The sequence below is a fragment of the Pleurodeles waltl genome, chromosome 8, assembly GCF_031143425.1.
Source record: "Pleurodeles waltl isolate 20211129_DDA chromosome 8, aPleWal1.hap1.20221129, whole genome shotgun sequence".
In the NCBI taxonomy this organism is placed as follows: domain Eukaryota; kingdom Metazoa; phylum Chordata; class Amphibia; order Caudata; family Salamandridae; genus Pleurodeles; species Pleurodeles waltl.
Window position 1 is genome coordinate 1,190,599,300 of NC_090447.1, and position 23,608 is coordinate 1,190,622,907.

At 43.5% G+C, this 23,608-nt stretch overlaps 1 protein-coding gene across 2 annotated transcripts in view; it reads left to right on the forward strand.

The window, feature by feature from the left end:
- The window catches only part of WDFY2 (WD repeat and FYVE domain containing 2), a 450,542-nt gene that overhangs the window by 315,030 nt on the left and 111,904 nt on the right, over positions 1 to 23,608 (forward strand). For both annotated transcript variants that reach the window (XM_069205445.1, XM_069205447.1), the window contains one exon: positions 2,903 to 3,029. In XM_069205445.1, coding sequence (XP_069061546.1) covers positions 2,903 to 3,029 — 127 coding nt within the window. The remainder of the gene's footprint in view (positions 1 to 2,902; positions 3,030 to 23,608) is intronic.

The following is a 23,608-nucleotide window of genomic DNA, read 5'->3' on the forward strand; positions in this document are numbered from 1 at the left end:
CTGGTATTCATAGAAAACACACATCCTTATGTAGGGACATTTTCTCAGAACATCAGCGGTTTTATTATTAAAAAAAAAACGTCCTTGTCCCATACACGTTAGAGGGAGATTCCAGCGAGAGGACCCCGACTGTACGCTGGTTGCTGAACGCTTTGCTACAGCTGCTTATGCAGACTCCAGACCTTTGCTCAGGTATGGGGGATGATGTCTTCCCAGGGGAACCTGAAGGGCAGAATTAGATCTTAACATGCCGTGCTGTATCATAGCTTAGGTAGGAATTAGTCTGTTGACTTTAGTGACAATATGGTAGCGTTATTCCTATGCTTCACTCTCCTTGTCACAGTTCTTATTCTGTCATGGTGTATCGTCCTAGTTATTGCAGTACATGCTTTGCTATCTAAGATGCAGTCGCTTCATTATAACCTTATTGAAACATATACTGCCTCTGTTTGTCATTGTGTATGTGAGACTAATGTAACTGAGAGAAACAGATGAGACCTGAGTGACCACGATTTCCCTGAGAAATCAATTATGTTATGCACTCGGCTCCCCAATCATCCCTCCCCCTGTGTAGTGATGAGGCACTGCTAGTTAGCCAGAGCAAAACCCGGATTAGGGCGACAGGTGTCACCTGTAGTGAGTAAGACTCAGTCTCCCACACCGCGGGCGATTCTGGCGCTAAAAATCCAGTAGTCTCATTAGAATAATGAGAGCCTACGTGACAGTATGAGGGGTCTAGACATGGATATCAGCTATTCTAAATCCCATATAATGGCCTATGAGATGTTGAGGCACATGCTGAGCTCAATATTTGTACGACACATAGGTATGGGGATACACTAATGTTAACTCCAATTTAGATGAAAGAAAATTGTTCTTGCCGCAAACTTCTATCTCGACTATCCAGCTGCCCCAATTTTGTGTCCCATGAGGAACTGAGTCTCATCTTTGTTTAGGGTCCTATAAAGATGACACCCTTGATTTTATGGTTGTCAGTTTGGTCCAATTCTTAGGCATCTTTTAACCAACAGTGATTACGGACTGTTTGAATTGCTATTCGTGGCTTAGTATTTCCTGATATTTTTTTTTTACTTTAAAAGTGTTTTACGCACCTTTATTTACTAACCCCGGTATTGTAACTAAACTTGGCAAACTTGGCTGAGTTGCGCATTTATGAATGATAGGCGTTCCCAAAGAGATGCTAAAGAATTACCAAAGCTGACAAACACAGTATATTTGTTTAGACACCACTTTTGACATTGAAGCTTATTTGCTGTATATCCCTAGCCAATGGAAAAGATCACTTCTGCAGAGATTGAGAACTGTAATCATACGCACTATACTGAGTTTCCCATTAGGGTAGCCTGGGATGGACCATTGTTTAGTTTGCCCATGCAATGATGTTTCCCAAAAATTCCTTCAATGTTTTACCTTCTCCTTTAAATTTTTATTTTGCTATTCCATGGGATGTCTTTTACCCATTCTGAAGGGATATAGTTCCAGATTATTTAGACGGGCTCTTTTCTTCTTTTTTTTTTGGGCATACTGATCGACTGAGAAAATAGCTTTGCGTTGTTTCCTGTTTTAAAAAACATTGTATACTGTTGTGGGTCTATGCATTTTTAGAAATATAATAATGGCTGAATTTTGTTAAGCTTTTTTTATTTATTAAATGAAGTATTTTTGACTGACAAACTGCATGTGTGTGTATATATATATATATATATATATATATATATATATATGTGTAAATATATGAAAGTAAATATATATAAATAATATATAGATAGATTAATCGATCTATCTATATATATTCACTTAAAAAAACAAAGGTTACAGGGACGTTCTAGTTAGGTTCTGTATTTACTCACACAAAAACATAGAAATTCAGCAGTTATAGTTATTTCAAGTAACTATAACTCGCGCCCTAAGATAACTATAACTTGCGCCCCCGTAATGCACAGTATTTCTTCAGCAATTTGACTGCTAATGTTTCATTTATATTTTTAATGCTGTTATAGAAGTTGTCACGAGTGCTGTAATATCTGTGGTAATTAGCAGTGCATGACGAGGGAGCAAGATATAGTTATGCTAAGGTTTGAGGTGGTCCCCGGGGCTGCAGGGGTGGGGGAGTACCCCGCCACCCACAGGGATTTGCAATGAAGCCCCAGGGTTGTGGCGGTCCCCGGGGCTGCGGCGGGGCTGCTCCCCCCGCACAGATTGTGATGAAGTCCAGGGGAGGTGGTGGTCTGTGCCCTCATGCATACCAGTACAATGCCATGGGGAAGTGGCGGTTCCCGGGACTGCGGGGGTCTGAAACCCCCTTAATTTTTTCTATTTTAGTCCGTGGGAGGTTGTGGTCCCCAGGGCAGCCACCCCCTATGAATGTCATAATCACCAAGGGGAGGTGGTTGCCCTGGCAGGTCTCTCTAGGTCCCCAGCACCAGAGCAAAGGGGTCAGGGTGTATTCTTTAAAAAAAAAAAAAAAAATTAAGATGACTTCCAGCACTTCCTGGTTGAAGTGTTGGCAGCCAATCAGAGCTGTGCATTTCCCTGCACCCGCACTTCATTATTCGCAAAGTGCTCGGGAAGGATCCATGGCCCTAGATATACAAATTTATTTTCCCCTTAATATCGTCAAAACTACTTGACAGAGTTACACTAAACAAGCGAAAGTCTAAACTGCGTAACAAAAGCTAGCTTCCTGACAAATTTGGTGTAATTCCACCCAGTAATTCGGGCTGTAGTCAAACACACACACACACACACACACACACACCTCAACAGTTAAATAATTGTTTCAAATGTGTCAAAAGATTTACAAATAACTAACTGATGCACACTGTATTCAATGCCTTTAATGTATTCCTGAAACTTGTACTGTTTTCTCCTGTTTTTTTAGGTAGTGTGACAGCTCTGTGTTGGGACCCAGTGCAGAGAGTTTTATTCTCTGGAAGTTCAGATCATTCCATTATCATGTGGGACATAGGAGGCAGAAAAGGGACCGCACTTGAGCTGCAGGGGCACAAGTAAGTATCGAAACTTCAGATTTCAAGTGAAAAATAGACTTTAAACTTAGAAATGTTGATTGAGTGCATGAATATTGCATTACAGAACGCTCTGAATAGGAACATATATGTGCAGAAATTCTGCAAAATGGTTAATAAATCTGGTCTCAGCCTTATGATTATATCAATTACTTTTACGAAACATTATTTGACTAAATCTATTGGACTTCATCTGGAAAATGAGAACCATGTGCTTATATATTCATAATTCTTATAGGTGAGACCACTGGGGATACTCGAAAATATTTTGTGCTGTGTAAAAGGCTTGGACTGTATCCAGACAAACTAAGGTTAAAAAAACACAAACAGCGGTGTCTAGCAACCAGAGGTGCAGTAGAGAAATCATATAATTACCTCCTTGAAGAATTGTTTTCACAAAGCTATCAACGTTCTCAAAGGACAGCCATTAATCAAAATGGCCGACTTCTGGTAAAGAGCTAGCACTCCAGTCACGCAACAGTAGCCACACAGTGTGTTGCTGTGACTTGCTTTAATTCTGTCCACCCCCAGTGGACACAAATACAGATGAAGTGCAATAGTTCAATATATATATTTTCTTCAAACATATGAACAGATGGATATGAAACCTTTGGTGTTTTGAAAGTGCAACTGTATATTTATATAACATTATAGAGCGCCGTTACCAACGGATTGGCAGCCCACCAACCGTTCATAATTATGAATTTTGAGTTACTCAGTTAAATTATTTAAAGTAAAGATGCGGTGTGGCTGTGCATGCGTGTGTAACAATACATGCTGCATGGCAAAGAGTAAGTATGGCAGTCATTTGTGTCTTGTGGTTTTCAAAATTTTTGGCTGTACATTGTTTAAAGACAGTAACTGTTGTATGACCGATTTTAACTGACTTTTCTGGGCCACTCAGCATAGCCCATGTTATCTCCTTCAACACATCAACAATAGATGTAAATTGGATTGTATCCTTTCTTAAAGGGTAACCCTAACTGAGTAGATAAAAGATAGCGTTTTCTGGAGCTTTGGATCCACAGTGATGGAGGCATGCATCAAAAGTCTTTGCCACTATGCTCAGTCTTTCATCCAAAGAGCCAGCAACTGCTTCCATACGCACACTGATTACTACAGTCATGTAGAAATACATGAACAATTCAATGTATGCGCTAGCCTTTTACTTGTCTTTGTTTTCCCCCAACTTGTTGCTATCACCACCACCTTGTCTCTAGGTATAAGGGATAGAACTTGCTAGACGAAAATGGGCCTAATAGGTGGCATGTTTGGAATCCGAGTGGTGCTACCGCAACCTGTGTCAAAAAATACAGCTGAGCTCTTCAACAATCTAGTGGGTTGTAGCTCGCACTTATTTAATTTTGATAAGTGCCAGGAAGGGCCCGAGGATGAAGCATGCCATTTACTAGGTGGATGACAGCCTTTTCCATCCTGAAGCGATGTGTACCTTGGATTCACTTTTACCTCTGTCCTTTTGACCTTGAAGGCAGTCTGTTCTAGCGTGGTTGATGATTTGATTTGGGAGATTGCACTGCAGCCAGCACTTGGAGGGTAGTGAGCTATTCTAGCAGGACAAAGGGATCCAGGGTTCATACATTTAAGGTAGCATCTTGAAACCTCATAGAAGAACCCAATAAGAAAACGCAGGGAAAATAGATTTGTGTGAGTTGTCTACCTTTTGTCTTATTTTGCATAGACTTTGAATCTTATTTTGTTTATTGTTCTTTGATTCAGGCAGGTTTGGTTGTAATAAATTTGCCATCAGTTTTTCTCCTCCGCCATGCAGTTATTCACTATAGGTATATTCTTTCCAATCTTCATCTGCTTTGTACTCTGATGGCTGACTTGTATAGGGTCATGTTGCATCAGAGTGAGATATGACATTTTCTTGTAGACCTGCACCAGTTAATGATTGCCTTCAGCACATTGTGGTTTTAGCCAGTTTGCAGTGTCTGATAAGAGCTCTTGAAAATCTTATCTTGAATAGTCTGCAGTGAGAAATTATTGTTTTACGCTTTCTTGGATTCTTGAAGGACTCCTTCATTCTAGAGTGATTAATGTCCCACTCAACACTCAGATATGGTACTTGCACTTGTCTGAAAGAGACTGTCCTCATGAAGGCCCGTTAACCAGAGATGAGAGCAATGCATACTCAGATCATGTTTTTAGTGGCATCACTTGATGAGTCTGTTTTTTGTATACAATATGTCAATATGACAGTCTCTTTGCTTTCCTTTAATTTGGTTTCAGCACGGTTTTGAAAGGTGATTGTCACAGCCATAACTGAAGCAGTGCAAAAAGAGCCTTGAGATCCAAACGTGTTGCTGAAATACACTTTCTTAGTGAAATCCGGTCCTGAAGTTCGAGTCCCTGGTGTTTGTGTGAAGTTTGCAACACTGTCTTTGTGATTTCTGCGGGATCCCCACTCCCGCGACTCACACCAGCCCCGCGAGGCAAATGTAACCAGGCAGCTCTCGGGGGACCTTGTTGTGCAAACGAAAGGTTACAGGGATGTTATAGTTATTCTTACATTTTAAACATACAAAACCATAGATATTCACCAGTTAGAGTTATCTCAGGTAACCATAACTCGTGCCCTGCGATAACTTTAACTCATGCCATCCGGAAGGTTCAGAATCGTGGAAGACCGTGCTTTGATTTTTCAAAATATTTCATCAGATCCATGGATCAGCCCAGACTCTTGGCTAATATCTAAATAAAATGCTTTTTAGCTCTGGGACCTCAGCACCAGAGCGAAGGGGTCAGAATAAAAAAATATAAAAAAGGGCCAGGGTAGGGACACCCTGACCCTTTTTTATATTTTTTTATTCTTTTTTTCTGGGACTTGGCTGAAGTGGAGTCCAAAGATGGCTGCCAACACTTACTGGTTGAAGTGTCGACAGCCAATCAGAGCTGTGCATTTCCCTGCACGGTCTCGTCATTATTCGTAAAGTGGTCGGGGAGGATCCACGTCTCTAGATATACAATTTTATTTTCCCTTTAATATCTTAAAAACTACCGAACGGATTTACTCCAAATGAATGAAAGCTTAATCTGCACACCGAAAGCTAGCTTTCTGCTAATTTTGGTTAGTGTTTCTTGTCTAAAGGTTCTATGAAAATTAACAAAATAACAAAATCACTACCACACTTTAAAAAAAAAAAAAATTGTGAAGGTTTGCCAAGTGGTGCCAAAGATATAGACAAGTCAAAAAACCCTTTTTCTATAGAAACATGGTTCTAACTATAACTACATATATATATATATATATATATATATATATATATATATATATAATCTATTGGCGGTCGCCACTGGGTAGATATAGTTAGGACCTAGTTTCTATAGAAAAAGTGTTTTTTGACTTGTCTATATCTTTGGTGCCGGTTGACAAATCTTAATGAAATTTTCCCCAAAAAAAAACAACGCTGGAAAGTTTCGGGGTGATCCATCAAGCATCATCCAGGAGGATCAAGAAAAATGGGGTGGGGGGGGTGGAGAGGGGGTAGGGTTGCGGTCCGAAAACATGTTTTCTCCATGTTCATTTTAATTGAGCTTTTGGACAGGGACGGATTTACATCAAATTTGACAGAAAGGTAGCTCTTGGTTCAGAAAGAGTCCTTTTTGTTATTTGGTGTAAATCCATTAAATAGTTTTTGAAATATTAAAGAAAAATCAAATTTTATTGTATAGGGACACAAAGGCTCCGCAAACCCTCCAGAACTCATGCTGACATCTGATTAACTGCCAGCACTTCAACAAGGAAATGTTGACAGCCATCTTGGGCCTCTTCTTGAGCCGGGTTAATCCAAACACTATATGTTAATCCAACCACCGCCGCCTGGGGACAACCTCCCTAACCATCCAACTCCATGCTGTACACGGCCTTTGGCCATGCGTAGCATTAGTTGCCCACAGGGCCTGTCTCTGGCTGTATGAATAGGTGTGAGAGTGTGTCTCTGGGTGTGAGTGTCTGTAAGAGTGTTATTCTGGGTATGAGAGCGGGTGTGAGAGGGTCTACGTAGGTGTGAGAATGTGTGATTGCGCTCCAATAGATGAAGGATGCATTCACCTCCACAAAGGATTTCAGATTGTTTTTCAATTTGGAATTACTGAGTAAACACACTTGATTTGCCGTTGCCAAGCCCAGGAGTTACGATCATTTGTCCTTTCCAGAAGTGGAGCTTCAACTGGGGGCACCTTCTTCATTTATATTTATAAGTGCTTCTTGCAAAGGTTTAATTTCTCTGAAATGAGCTTCATGGCCAGAACAGAAGCTTACCTGATCCTTTATCCAACAAGAGTCCACAGCTTGCACAAAATGTCCACCCAACTGGAGCACTTTCTACTGGTTAGTTAGTAAGTGTTACCTTGTTGGGTAAAATGCAGTGTGGGGTGAAGGGGGCCGCGAGGCGGCCCGCTACAATTCCTTTGGGATTGCGCACGGACCCCCTTCCCTTGCCGATCTCGGCCCCAGGGACCCTACCCCTCTCCCTCGGGGTCCAGCCTTCAATAAGCAGAGGAAGGGGGCCCGATTTTCAGATTTTTACTTATTTAATTTTTGGAGAGAGCAGGACTGATTGGCCCCCTGCCGATCTCAGCCCAGGGGACCCCATCTGTCCTGAGTGCCCCACAGGGCATCCAGTGTGCAGTAGGACCGTGGGAGACCCTGAAGGCCCGCATGGTCCCAGCCGGCTCCCCGCTTTTTCACACAGGGAGCTGTTGAAGATGGAGCTCCCTGTCTGCAAAAGCAACTGTTTCCTCTTTTTCCCTGCCCGCATCTCTGTGGGCAGGCAAACAGCGGAAACCTCTGCTTCGAGCAAGTGAGAGTGTTTGCTCTGACTTGGCGGGAGCTTTCATAATGAGGAACATGATTGTTAATATTGAAATGCCTGGGCATCTTGGCGTGCACCCTCAGCGGTCTGATGCTGTCCGATGTTTGGTTATGTTAGACTTGGCTATATATATATATGTGTATATGTATACATACTGAAAAAAAAAAAAGGTTACAGGGACGTTATAGTTAGGTTCTGATTTTACTCATAGAAAACCATAGAAATTCAGCAGTTCTAGTTCTTTCACGTAACTATACCTTGCACCAGAGGGTACCTATAACTGGTGTCCTTGCCATGCACAGTTTTCTTATTGATAATGTTATTGCAAACGTTGCAGTGATATCAAAGATGCCATACAGGATCGCATCAGTGACATAGCATGTGGAGTAATTAGCTGTGCATTGCAAAGGGACTAGTTTGAGTTACCGTAGGGCAAAAGTTATAGTTACTTGAAAGAACTTTAACTATAACTGTTGAATTTCTGTGGTTTTGTACGAGTAAATTTAGAATCTAACTATAACCTCCCTGAATTGCTATGGTTTTTTAACGTAAAATAATTTTAATTACTATACATTATTCCAACCCCCGCTGCACGCTTCCTTCAGACAGAGACAGGCCCTGTGGCTAACCTGCGCTGCGCATGGCCTTCGGCCATGAGCGGTGGGGTTGGTCGCAAGGCCTGGCCTTGCAGCCAAGCCCTTATAACCACCCAGCCCCCGTGCCTTGCATGGCCTTTGGCCGTGCACTGCGCAGGTTGACCACAGGACCTGTCTTTGTGAAGGGATGTGTGAGTGGGTGCGTGAGTGTCTGAGTGGGTCTGAAAGTGGACATGTGAGTATGAGTGGGTCTGAGTGGGTGCATGAGTGTCTGAGTGTGTGTGAGAGTGGGTGCTTGGTCTCTGAGTGCATGTGTGAGTAAATTAATTACTGTATTAGTGAGTCTGTGTTTTTTCTTTCAAATTTTTCCATAACCGCGAATATTTCATGAAAATTCACGATTTTCTTTTTGGGCTGTGGTGAAAAATTATATTAAAACTATAATTTGCCGCTAAAGCACACCTATATCACACCCCTGGGATCAGGGTACCTTCCCCCTGACCTCTTATGCCACTTTCATTTTTAATTTTCACCCCTAGGGACTGTGTCCCATGAAATAAAATGGCGGTCGGAATTTTCTAGTCAGGCTGCGGTCAGTCAATTGTGACGCCTCAGTTTGCACAAGTATTCACGAAAATTCACAAATTTCACAAATTATTTGTGGCCAGAGATATAGAAATGTATTTGCCCTTAAATATTTCCTAAACTACTGAACTGATTTTCACCAAATAACGAAAAGCACAATCTGCCAAATTTGGTCTAATTCCATCCAGTGGTTCAGGCTGTAGACGTGTTGACAGGTCCTGTGGTAATTAACAAGGGAAACGCAACGTTTTTTGTGCCCCCTTTTTCTCGGCCCCCTCTTGACGGATCACTCCAAAACTTCCCATGTGCAACAAGAATCATCGGGCGACTTCTGTTTTTTGGGGGGAAAATTTAGTGAAGATTTGTCAAACGGTGCCAAAGATTTAGGCGTGTCAAAAAACACTTTTTCTATGCAAACATGGTCCTAACTATAACTACTGAGTGGCAACCGCCACTAGGATATACATACGTGTGTGTGCGTGTGTGCGCGTGCAAACTGCTGGATGGAATTGCACCAAATTTGGCAGAAAACTAGCTCTTGGTCCAAGAGCCCTTTTTGTGATCGGTGTAAATCCGTTCAGTAGTTTTGGAGATATTAAAGAAAAAAGAAATATGGATATCTGGACAGAGCCTAAGCACAGATTTCATAATGAGATCTGATTGGCTGCCAGAACTTCAACCAGGAAGTGCGGACAGCCATCTAGGGCCCAATGTACATGATAGCACCTTCTAAATGATCTACAGAGCTGAACACGCGTACTAATGTAGGGAAAAATGCACATAAGTGTGTGTGTGTATATATATATATATATATATATATATCCTTCAAATGTCCTGCTGAAGCTGACTGCTACCGCCTACGAGGTTGGTGCTCAGCTCCGGATGCAGGATCTGTAAATATTCAAAATCTTCTCTCAACACGATAATGAAGGAGATGCCGGCACTCCAGACTTACTTCAGAATCCATCGCTTTATTCACAAAACTACTGTACAAAGCTGAATTATCCTAAGGCTTTAGGGCTGACTTGTTTCAACCGTGTCAGTCTTCTTCATAGCCCACCTTGTCTTAGTTTGAAAAAACAAGCCCTACCACCATTTAACCCTATATCCTGTCTGTTAATAAACATAAAATATTCACACTGATATAATATACTTACAACTTAAATCTCACTACTTATGTTAACTAATACCCCTCTTATATATTCTCTTATTTTCTTATTTTTATTTTTCTATTATAATTTATTTTTATTTCTTATTTTGAGTATTAATAATGCCCAATTCATTATATACATTATTCAGTTTTAAATGGTATTTCATCCTATTCTCAATATACCACTTTTACATAGATTCTCTCCAATAAAAACAGAAACTCTAATTTCATCCTTTGTGCAATGAATTCCAAATCAATATAATTTTTCAGTTAATCACAGTTTTTCTGTATTGAACAGCTAAGTGGTATGAGCCACATTATTGAACTCCTGGTCAACCTTGTTATCATTAATTACCACATCTCTAATTCAGAAACAAATCATGAATATCATCCTACATGTACATAAAGTTCTTCATCCTGGTTCAGACCCCACGGGGTTCTACTGTTGAGTCTAATTATGTATTCCAATTCCATCCTCCTAAAAGTTAGTTCCCTGTCTCCTCCTCGCCAAGAGTACAGACAAACTCTGAGACTTGGAACCCGTTGAAATGCATTTTAGTGAATGGCAGGTTTTGAGGATCAAAAAAGGAGAACATATATAGGGTGAGAACACATTTTAGTTACAATATAATTTATTTATTGATGATACCATGCTAATTTTAGGAATCGTGGTGTGTTCTAAGTTGATTTTACCCTGTGAAAAAGCCTTCTGCTGAGATTTCATGAATCATGTTTGAGAGAAAACTGGTTTCAGATGATTTTCCCATAATGGAAGCTGCTCTAGAATCTAAAATGAGAGCATATTTAGTATAAATTCACTGTGTTCGATGGCATCTGTCGCTGTAGATACGCATGTTCTGCAATAGCTCGCCATCTGGTGTTGGGCCGGAGTGTTACAAGTTGTTTTTCTTCGAAGAAGTCTTTCGAGTCACGGGACCGAGTGACTCCTCCTTTTGTCTCCATTGCGCATGGGCGTCGACTCCATCTTCGATTGTTTTTTTTCCGCCATCGGGTTCGGACGTGTTCCTGTCGCTCCGAGTTTCGGAACGGAAAATTAGCTAATTTCGGAAGATTTTCGTCGGTATTGTTGCGTTCGGGATCGGCGTACTTAGGTTCCACACCGCATCGAAGATCGAAGAGCTCCGGTGCCCTTCGGGGTAGTTTTTCGATCCTCCGTCGGGGCCTGGTCGGCCAGACCGCGTGCTGAAGAACGCCGATGGAACGGACCCCGTTCCGTTTCTGCCCCAAATGCCACAATAAATACCCCTACACAGACCAACACTTGGTCTGCAACCTGTGCCTGTCACCTGAGCACAGCGAAGACACCTGCGAGGCCTGTCGTGCGTTCCGGTCCCGAAAAACACTCCGAGACCGTCGAGCCAGAAGACTTCAGATGGCGTCCGCACCGACAGCCCAACGGGAGTTCGAGGAACAGGAAGAGGAAGGTACCTTCTCGATCCAAGACTCAGACTCCGAAGGATTCGACGATACACAAACCGTGAGTAAGACGTCGAAAACCACACAAAGAAACATTTACAAGGCCCAGGGGACGCCACTGCCATCCGGCCATGGCTCCACCCATAAATTCGGTGACCGACCGTCGGCACCGAAAAAGGCCCAAACAGTGCCGAGATCGTCCGACTCCGGTCGAGACACCGGCACGCAGCCTTCTCGGGACCGAGAAAGTGCTGGAGACAAGCCTCGACACCGAGATGCCGGTGTGGACACGGCTCGACGCCGAGACAGCGGCACCGAAACAGATAGACGCCGAGAAGTTTCGGCCCCGAAAAAGAAAAAAGTCACCTCGAAGCCGAAAAAACACGCAGACAGGGTTTCGATGCCGAAACAAACTGCAAGCGACCCAGCTTCAGGCTCTTATGCAGAAGAGCACTCGCTAACCTCCCAAATGCAGAAGCATAGGTTTGAGGAAGAGCTACAAGCAACTGATGTGGACCATACGCAAAAGCGTATCTTCATACAGCAGGTGACAGGAAAAATAAGCACCCTTCCCCCCATTAGGAGAAAGAGAAGGTTGGAGTTCCAGACTGAACAGACACCACAACCAAAAGTGGTGAAAAGAGTTACCCCACCACCCTCTCCTCCGCCCGTGATTAACGTCTCACCAGCACAAACTCCGTCACACTCCCCAGCTCACACCACCATGAGCCAGGGTGACCAAGATCAGGACGCATGGGACCTATACGACGCCCCAGTGTCAGATAACAGTCCGGAGGCATACCCTACGAAGCCATCTCCACCAGAAGACAGCACCGCGTATTCTCAAGTGGTGGCTAGAGCAGCACAATTTCACAAAGTAAGCCTCCACTCAGAACAGGTCGAGGATGATTTTTTATTCAACACACTCTCCACCACCCACAGCTCATACCAAAGCCTGCCTATGCTCCCTGGTATGCTCCGGCACGCAAAAGACATCTTTAAGGAGCCGGTCAAAAGTAGGGCCATCACACCAAGGGTGGAAAAAAAGTATAAGGCGCCTCCTACAGACCCGGTTTTCATCACTACACAGCTGCCACCAGACTGTCGTTGTAGGAGCAGCTAGGAAAAGGGCCAACTCTCACACATCTGGAGATGCACCACCCCCAGATAAAGAAAGCCGCAAGTTCGATGCAGCTGGTAAAAGAGTCGCAGCACAAGCTGCAAACCAGTGGCGCATCGCGAACTCCCAGGCACTACTTGCGCGCTATGACAGAGCCCACTGGGACGAGATGCAACATCTCATCGAACATCTGCCCAAGGACTTACAAAATAGGGCAAAACAAGTGGTTGAGGAGGGACAGGCCATTTCCAACAACCAGATCCGCTCCTCCATGGACGCTGCAGATACAGCTGCACGGACAATTAATACATCTGTAACTATCAGAAGGCATGCATGGCTCCGAACGTCTGGATTTAAACCAGAGATTCAACAAGCAGTTCTCAATATGCCTTTTAATGAAAAAGAACTGTTCGGTCCAGAAGTGGACACAGCGATTGAGAAACTCAAAAAAGATACGGACACTGCCAAAGCCATGGGCGCACTCTACTCCCCGCAGAGCAGAGGGAATTACAGCACATTCCGTAAAACGCCTTTTCGAGGGGGGTTTCGGGGTCAAAGCACACAAGCCAGCACCTCACAAGCCACACCGTCCAGTTACCAGGGACAGTATAGAGGAGGTTTTCGGGGACAATATAGAGGAGGGCAATTCCCTAGAAATAGAGGAAGATTTCAAAGCCCCAAAACCCCTGCTACTAAACAGTGACTCACATGTCACTCACCCCCTCCACACAACACCAGTGGGGGGAAGAATAGGTCATTATTACAAAGCATGGGAGGAAATCACTACAGACACTTGGGTTCTAGCAATTATCCAACATGGTTATTGCATAGAATTTCTACAATTCCCTCCAAACATACCACCAAAAGCACAAAATTTAACAACCCACCATTCCAATCTCCTGGAGATAGAAGTGCAGGCACTATTGCAAAAGAATGCAATCGAATTAGTGCCAAACACACAAATAAACACAGGAGTTTACTCACTGTACTTTCTGATACCAAAGAAGGACAAAACGCTGAGACCAATCCTAGACCTCAGAGTAGTGAACACTTTCATCAAATCAGACCACTTCCACATGGTCACACTACAAGAAGTATTGCCATTGCTAAAACTACACGACTACATGGCAACTTTAGACCTCAAAGATGCTTATTTCCATATACCAATTCACCCATCGCACAGGAAATACCTAAGGTTTGTATTCAAAGGAATACATTACCAATTCAAGGTACTGCCTTTCGGATTAACAACCGCACCAAGAGTCTTTACCAAATGTCTAGCGGTAGTCGCTGCACACATAAGAAGGCAGCAAATACATGTGTTCCCATATTTGGACGACTGGCTAATCAAGGCCCATTCGTTCATACAGTGCTCAAATCACACAAATCAGATCATACAAACCCTCTTCAAACTCGGGTTCACCGTCAACTTTACAAAATCCAACATTCTGCTGCGCAAGGTACAACAATACCTAGGAGCCATAATAGACACATCAAAGGGAGTAGCCACCCCAAGTCCACAAAGAATTCTAAATTTCAACACCATCATACAACGCATGTATCCAACACAAAAGATACAGGCAAAGATGGTATTACAACTCCTAGGCATGATGTCTTCATGCATAGCCATTGTCCCAAACGCAAGACTGCACATGAGGCCCTTACAACAATGCCTAGCATCACAGTGGTCTCAAGCACAGGGTCACCTTCTAGATCTGGTGTTAATAGACCGCCAAACTTACCTCTCGCTCCTGTGGTGGAACAACATAAATTTTAAACAAGGGGCGGCCTTTCCAAGACCCAGTGCCACAATACGTAATAACAACAGATGCTTCCATGACAGGGTGGGGAGCACACCTCGATCAACACAGCATACAAGGACAATGGAACGTACATCAAACAAAACTGCATATCAATCACCTAGAACTTCTAGCAGTTTTTCAAGCACTAAAAGCTTTCCAACCAATAATAGTTCACAAATACATTCTCGTCAAAACAGACAACATGACAACAATGTATTATCTAAACAAGCAGGGGGGGACGCACTCCACGCAGTTAAGCCTGCTAGCACAAAAGATTTGGCATTGGGCAATTCACAACCAAATTCGCCTAATAGCACAGTTTATACCAGGGATCCAAAATCAACTCGCAGACAATCTCTCTCGAGATCACCAACAGGTCCACGAATGGGAAATTCACCCCCAAATTCTGAACACTTATTTCAAACTCTGGGGAACACCTCAGATAGACTTGTTTGCGACAAGGGAGAACGCAAAATGCCAAAACTTCGCATCCAGATACCCACACGAACAATCCCAAGGCAATGCCCTATGGATGAACTGGTCAGGGATATTTGCTTACGCTTTTCCTCCTCTCCCTCTCCTTCCTTACCTGGTAAACAAACTCAGTCAAAGCAAACTCAAACTCATATTGATAGCACCAACTTGGGCAAGGCAACCCTGGTACACAACGCTGCTAGACCTATCAGTGGTACCCTGCATCAAATTGTCCAAAAGGCCAGATCTGTTGACACAGCACAACCAAAAGATCAGACACCCAGATCCAGCATCGCTGAATCTAGCAATCTGGCTCCTGAAATCCTAGAATTCGGGCACTTACAACTTACCCAAGAATGTATGGAAGTCATAAAACAAGCCAGAAGGCCATCCACCAGGCACTGCTATGCAAGTAAATGGAAGAGGTTTGTTTGCTACTGCCATATTAATCAAATACAACCATTACACACAACTCCAGAACATGTAGTGGGTTACTTGCTTCACTTACAAAAATCTAACCTAGCTTTCTCTTCCATTAAAATACACCTTGCAGCAATATCTGCATACCTGCAGACTACCTATTCAACTTCCCTATATAAGATACCAGTCATTAAAGCATTCATGGAGGGCCTTAGGAGAATTATACCACCAAGAACACCACCTGTTCCTTCATGGAACCTAAATGTTGTCCTAACTAGACTTATGGGTCCACCTTTTGAACCCATGCACTCCTGCGACATACAGTTCCTAACCTGGAAGGTGGCATTTCTCATCGCCATTACTTCCCTAAGAAGAGTAAGCGAGATTCAGGCGTTTACAATACAGGAACCTTTTATACAACTACACAAAAATAAAGTCGTCCTAAGGACCAATCCTAAATTTTTGCCAAAGGTTATTTCACCGTTCCATCTAAATCAAACAGTGGAACTTCCAGTGTTCTTTCCACAGCCAGATACCGTAGCTGAAAGGGCACTACATACATTAGATGTCAAAAGAGCATTGATGTATTACATTGACAGAACAAAAAACATCAGAAAGACTAAACAACTCTTTATTGCATTTCAAAAACCTCATGCAGGAAACCCAATTTCAAAACAAGGTATAGCCAGATGGATAGTTAAATGCATCCAAATCTGCTACCTTAAAGCTAAACGACAGCTGCCCATTACACCAAGGGCACACTCAACCAGAAAGAAAGGTGCTACCATGGCCTTTCTAGGAAACATCCCAATGCAAGAAATATGTAAGGCAGCCACATGGTCTATGCCTCACACATTCACCAAGCACTACTGTGTAGACGTGTTATCCGCACAACAAGCCACAGTAGGTCAAGCCGTATTAAGAACATTATTTCAGACTACTTCCACTCCTACAGGCTGATCCACCGCTTTTTGGGGAAATAACTGCTTACTAGTCTATGCAGAACATGCGTATCTACAGCGACAGATGCCATCGAACTGAAAATGTCACTTACCCAGTGTACATCTGTTCGTGGCATCAGTCGCAGTAGATTCGCATGTGCCCACCCGCCTCCCCGGGAGCCTGTAGCAGTTTGGAAGTTACCTTCAATTATTTATATATGTATCATCTCAACCTTAAATAGGTGCATACTTAGTCACTCCATTGCATGGGCACTATTACTACAATTCAACTCCTACCTCACCCTCTGCGGGGAAAAACAATCGAAGATGGAGTCGACGCCCATGCGCAATGGAGACAAAAGGAGGAGTCACTCGGTCCCGTGACTCGAAAGACTTCTTCGAAGAAAAACAACTTGTAACACTCCGGCCCAACACCAGATGGCGAGCTATTGCAGAACATGCGAATCTACTGCGACTGATGCCACGAACAGATGTACACTGGGTAAGTGACATTTTCAATTTTTCTCAGACGTGTGAGAAATAATGTCTGACACTCTTCGTAAAAAAAAAAAATGCTTCCAACAGGAGCAGCCTACCAGTTGATTCCCTTGTGCTCTACTGCAGCCTTCCACAGTGTTCTAAAGAGCAACTAGAATGCTAACAGTCTTACTTATGACAAAAGCATGGCACACCTGAAGCCATTTTGATTAAATCAAACTGGTAAAACTTAAAACATTTAATATAGAAAGCAACAAAATGAGAGGGTTCATTTGGTCATAGAAATTATAGGTAGTGCTGTAGAAAGAACAATGTTGACATGTTTTAAGTGAGTTCTCAACTATCTTCCTCTTCTGTGTCATCAAAACATTCTGACATGCAGACTGAAGCATGCCCTTTCAACACCAGCAGCAGTCTGCCAGTTAACTCCCTGGTGATCCGCAGCTTTAAAACAGTGTTCTAATGAGCAACTAGAGAACTAACATTCTAAATTTATGCCAAAAGTGTGGCACATGTGAACGCCATCTTTATGGAAACAAAGTGGAAAATGTAAAGCATTTTTTACTGAGGATACTGCAGTAAATGAGGAAAGTAGGGAGCTTCATAACAAATAAGTCTCCCAAGATGGCCACCAGAGAAAAAAGAGCCCAAAGGTAGTACAAATATCACCTGAATGTAGCCCAAGAGTAGCCCAAAGACACAAGTCGTTTTTTTTTGTTGCATTTTTATATAGTGCAGACTTGATTCATTGTGGATTTAGGCATTGAGAAATTAAGTGATTTGCCCAGAATCACGGGATGTCGAGCCGAAACTTGAACCTGGTTCCCTACTTGCAAAGTCTGCCGCTGTGGCCATAACGCCATATCCTGTCTCCTAAGTGCAACAAATATTTAAGTGATCAACTGGATAAAAAAACATGAAGATAGCAAATAATTTAAAAGTGCTTTGTCGCTATTTTAGAAATCAGAAAGTATTTCCTCATTTTAGTTTTTTTAGAGCACTAACCATAAATTCTATGTGAATAAGACCCACTCATTTTTTAAATGTTTTATATTTTCTAAAGGAAATGCTTTAGGTATTACAGTTTTGATTACATCAAGATGACGTCAGACATGCCACACTAGTGTAATAAATATAGAATGTTAGCAATCTAGTTGTTCATTAGAGTACTGTGGGGAGGCAGAGGTCAGGGGCACGGACTCCGATAATTGAGGGCAGGGAGGAGGGTGCAGAGGCAACAAGTTGACCACTCTGGGCAGGTGGACGGGGCAGTGGCAGCACAACGACCATGAAGGGCAGGGGAAAGGGGTGCTGGGACAAAAAACCAACCATGCAGGACAGACAAGAGAGGCTGTGGCATATAACAGACCGTTGAGGACAGAAGAAAGAGGCAGTGGCAGTACACCATACATTCCAACAGACCCGATTCAGGCAGGAGACTCTTGATGTTTTTAAATCCAAAGGGGCTTTATTTTATCTGTATCTTGCCTAAAATCTCCTCTTTTTCAGTGTAAGTCATGGGGAAAAATCAATCTCCCTCTTACCAAGTTCAAAATGTTGGCAAGTATGGTACTTTGGATCATGGAGGGCAGGAGGAATGGGGTAGGGACACGGACTTGGGCAACAGATAGCAGGAGGGAGATGGGTAGGGGCAACAAACTGAAATTACAGGGAAGGAGCCATGGGTTGCAGCAGCACAATACACCACACAGGGCAAGCGAGACGGCAGCGCTACACAATGGACCATGGAAAGCAATAGGGAGGGGACTGGGACATGGACAACAGTAAGCAAAGGAGAAAGAGGCATGGGCAGCAAGCTGACCATACCGGGCAGACTGGAGGGACAGTGGCAGCCTAACAGACTATGAAGGGCAGGAGGGAGGTCCAGGGGCATGACAAAAGAGCAGACAAGGCAGGAGGGAAGGGATAGGGGCTTGCACATGGAAAATGGAGGGCAGGGGGCGAAGGGGCAGGAGCAGCAAGCTGACCATGGAGGTCAGGCAGGGATGAGCACGACAAACCATGGAGGCATCATTGAGACTATAAAGACATACACACAGACAACGGAGGGAAGGAGTCAGGGGCAGCAAGCTGACCACACAGAGCAGGTGTAAGGGACAGTGGCAGCGCAAAAGACCATGCATGGCAAGTTGGAGGGTTAGTGGCAGCACAACGGCCATGTTGGGCATGAGGAATGGGGCAGGGGCATGCACAAAGGACCATGGAGGACAGAAGGGAGGGGTAGAGGCTGGACACAGAGAAGAGAGGGCATGGGAAGGGGCTTCACAACAGACTGCGCAGGGCAGGCAAGACGAGCAGTTGCAGCACAACAGAGCATGGAGGGCAGGAGGGAGTGGCAGCAAAATGGACCATGGAGAACAGGAGGGAAGGGATAGGCGCAGGTGGAGGCGGCAGCCATATGACCATGCTGGGCAGATTGGAGGGGCGTTGGCAGTTCAACAGGACACTCAGAGTAGATAGGAGGGGCAGTGGCAGGCCCATGGTACATGGTGGGCAAAAAGAAGGGAGCAAGGGCATGCACACAGACTTTGGAGGGCAGGGGGAAGGAGGAGGAGGACAGCAAGCTAAGCACAGAGGCTAATCAGGAGGGCAATGATGGGGCATAGAATTGGGCAATGGAGGGCAGGAGGAGTGGGCAAGGACATCAAGCTAAATGTAGGGCAGTGTCAGCACATTGAAGCATGGAGGGTGGGACGGAGGGGGCTGGTGTATGGACTCGGACAACAGAGGTTACAGAGGAGGTCGATGGGGCAGCAAACTAACTGTTCAGAACAAGCCAGAAAGGGCAGTGGCAGAACAACGGTCACACAGGGCTGTAATATGGAAGCAGGGGCATGGACTTGGACAATGGAGGGAAAGGATGAGGGGAAGCAAGAGCAGCAAGCTTAGGTGCAGGCAGCACAATGCCAGGCAGGCCCTGTATCCAACCCCTTCTCCCCACGGAGCATTGCGATGGGCATCTTACTTTTTTTTAATTGTTTTATTGATGCATTGAAAGAAAACAACATTCGGTTTCGGTTTAACACATGCTTTATTCGATCAATTGATCATCAAAGCGAATATACAATAATAGTCAGAATAAGGATAAAACCAATAATGATAATAGTAATAGTAATACATAGATAAAATTATTATAAAACATGGATCCCTAAGAGCATAGTCCAATTCAAATTCTCGGTACACATAATACAGTTTCAACTCCCCTCCTGCGGTTCTTATAAGAATAAAAGGAGTAAAAAATAGGGCTCTGAATTAAAACACAGTCCTTACAATGGAATTACGTATTCGCCATGCTACTAATAAGTATTTACTAACAGCAAGTATTAAAACAGTAGAATGGTGACTTTTTAGAATCCTCAAAGCAGAGGCACAGTCTCTTATCCCCCTTTCGCGGCAAATACGACGAATCCACTTAGACCTGGGAAGGGAGTAAGCAGGGCAAAAAAACAAAGTGTTCAACCGTTTCTGATTTTGCACCACAAACTGGGCATGTACTTGTATCTGTTTTTGTACCCCATCTGCACATCAATGACTTCAACGGCAACGACCCATAACGGAATCTGGCATATAAGCTTCTACCGAGGATATAAGGAATATTGTCTAAATATGGTTCAAATTGTGGATACCACTTAAAATCTGTGAAGCGATTTGTTAAGGTGCCATAAGTTCTGTGGGTAATATAATCGTCGCATACATAGGACCAATATATGCGTTTCAGCACGATGGAGTGAGCCTTTTCTAGTTTATGGGGTTCCTCCCAAAAGTGGCTGAGGCCAAGTTTGTTAAACCAACTTGATACATGTTTAACCCAAGGAATAGAGGTTGAGTTAGAACACATTAGCAGGTCGTGGAGTGAGGTCTTATAAGCGTCTAATTCGGGGTTAGTCCATAGTCGTATCCAATATAATAATGGTCTTAAAATAATTAGATCGGCTATGCGTCTCAGGCCCAAGTCTAAGAACAGTGGTATCAGTGGAGTACTAGGAGGACAGGCACACAAGGACCTCGCAAAACTGTTCTCACTGATAGTGAGCCTGTTACAGTCAGAAAAACCCCAGACCTCTGCTCCGTATGCGGCGGCACCCTGTGCTCTGGCAATGTAGATCTTAATTGCCGGGGAGACAGTTTTTGCTGTCGTGCCCCTGTAGAAACGCAGGATTAATGCCGCGCCATGCTGCAGGCGACCCACACTTTTGTTGATCTGTTCTGCCCAGTTCAGATTATCAGCAAGCCTTACACCCAAATAATCAATGGAGGAAACCTTATCCAGGAGATTCCCTTCTAAATGGACAGTACCTTTCTTCCGCACTCCTGAGCGGAACGCCATTAACTTGGTCTTTTTATGGTTCAGCTCTAGGCCGTAATCTCGACAAAAGGAGTTAAATCTATTGATAAGAGTTTGGAGGCCCATGGGAGATTTAGAAATAAGAAGAGAGTCGTCAGCAAAAAGAAGGATTGGAATTTTTTGGGCACATAGGGTGGGGGCATCATTCTGGCACGTCATTAAAACCTGTACAACCTCATTAATAAAAATAGAAAATAAAAATGGTGCCAACACAGAACCCTGGCGAACACCCCTATTTATGGGGATTTTGTCCGTTAGTTCGCCTAGGTTCCCCCATCTCACCTGCGCATATGTGTCCTCATGCAACCGCTTTAAAAGTTGGATTAGATTGGCCGGAGTCCCTATTTTTTTGTAACACCTCCCACAACTTTTCCCTCTGGACTAGATCAAAAGCTGATCTCAAATCAACAAAAGCGATGTATAATGGTTGTTTAGCCAGGGCTGTATATTTCCAGTACAGAATGGCCAGTCTAAAGACCTGGTCTATTGTACTGGTCCTTGGTCGAAATCCAGCTTGAAGAGGGGAAAGAATGTTCTGATCTTTGGCCAAATGGGTTAATCTACCTAGGAGTTGCTTGGCAAATATTTTTTGGATGTTGTCAATTAAACTAATTGGTCTGTAATTTGTCGGGAGGTTTACGTTACCCTTTTTATGGATGGGGATAATTTCTGCACCCTTCCATGTCATGGGGATCTGCCCCCCTTCGGCAATTTTATTGGAGAGTGTATTGATGTACCAGGTCCAGACTGTTGGTTCTGACGAATAAAGATCCCCCGGAATTTTGTCTGGGCCTGGAGCTTTCCCAAGTTTTAAAGAACTAATAGCATTGGCTGTTTCTTTAATAGTAAAGCAGATATGGCTCTTAAAATCTTGTGAGCCCCCTTCAAGGGGAGCTGGTCCATAATGCTCGTCAGGGGTAGAGAGAAAATCTTGGCCTGCTTCCCCTGTAACTAGGATTGTGGGGGTCTCAATTTTCCTATATAAGCACGAAAAGTGCTCAACCCATTTTTCTGGCTGTATATGGCTTCTCACACCAGTCCTGCCCTCTTTCTCTCGTTTACCTAACAATTCCCAAAACAATTTATTGTTGTTGGATTGAGTAGCATCCAACAATTCCTGCCAAATTGTGTCTTCCCAGGTTTTATTTGCTCGGGTGATGGATTCTTTGTAGGTATGCCTAGCTAATAGTATTTCCCCATGAGTTCCTTGAATGAGGGCACCTTTTAATCCTTTCTTGGCCGTGTGGCAGGACTCGTCAAACCATGAGCTAGAAATAGCTCCTTGGTGTCTTGCCCCAACCTTCCTATAGAATATACGTTGTAGTCTTATGATCATATTTTCATGTATGGATAAGAAGGGGATATCATTGGAATCGTAGTCACTATATGGAGCAAGGATATCTATGAAAGCCTGATAAATCTCGCGTAGCAGATAAGGGTTTGACTGGACCTTTGGCCACCTGACCTTCGTAGATGTGATGTTCATGGTAGGAATTGGGACCAGGGTAGTTTGTTTGTTCAAAGTCCTACCAAAAACATCGCCTGACATAAAGAGTAGCAAGGGATAATGGTCACTTTCGGTTCTAATATCCACCTTCATATCATTCAGAAAGGGCCACAGTCTCACATTCACTAGAAAATAATCGATTACACTTGTAATTGAACCACGTTTAAAGGTGGGTGCAGTATCCAGGTCAGAGGGCATGCAGCCATTACATGCCCTGAGACCATGTTTCAAACAAAGGGATGCCAATTGGGTAGCTTCACGAGAGTTAAAACAGTTATTGTCACTAGTCAACTGTGTAATCCCCCATGTTTGATCTTCATCCTCTGTGAGACCAGTTAGTATCACAGAGGGTTCAAAGGTTCAATTTACATCCCTAGCTATTATTAGATAGGAGGTTGGTTGCAAGATGTCTAGAAAATCAAGAAGCTGTTTTAAGACTTGGGACTCAACCCCTTGCGAAACCGAGCGGGCATAAACATTGACAATAATTATGGTGAAATCCTGTTGGAACGTGATTTGTAGCCCCATCAGGTCTGGGCTATCAAACTTTAGAGTCTTATATGTGCACTGCACAGTTTTATTTATTAACATCAGAAGTCCTCCTTTAGCTCGACCCGTCAGTTTTGTGGAGGGTTGAGCGGCCACATTAAAGGAGAGAAACCCATTTAGGGTAATCAGCTCTTCAGCCCATGTTTCTTGAAAAAGACATATGTCTTGGGTGTTAATATACGAACACCAGTCAGGATCGTCTAATTTCCTCCCAAGGCCAGCTAAATTCCATGTCATGATTGATATGCCTTTTTCCTCAAAGACCGGGCTTGGTGGCT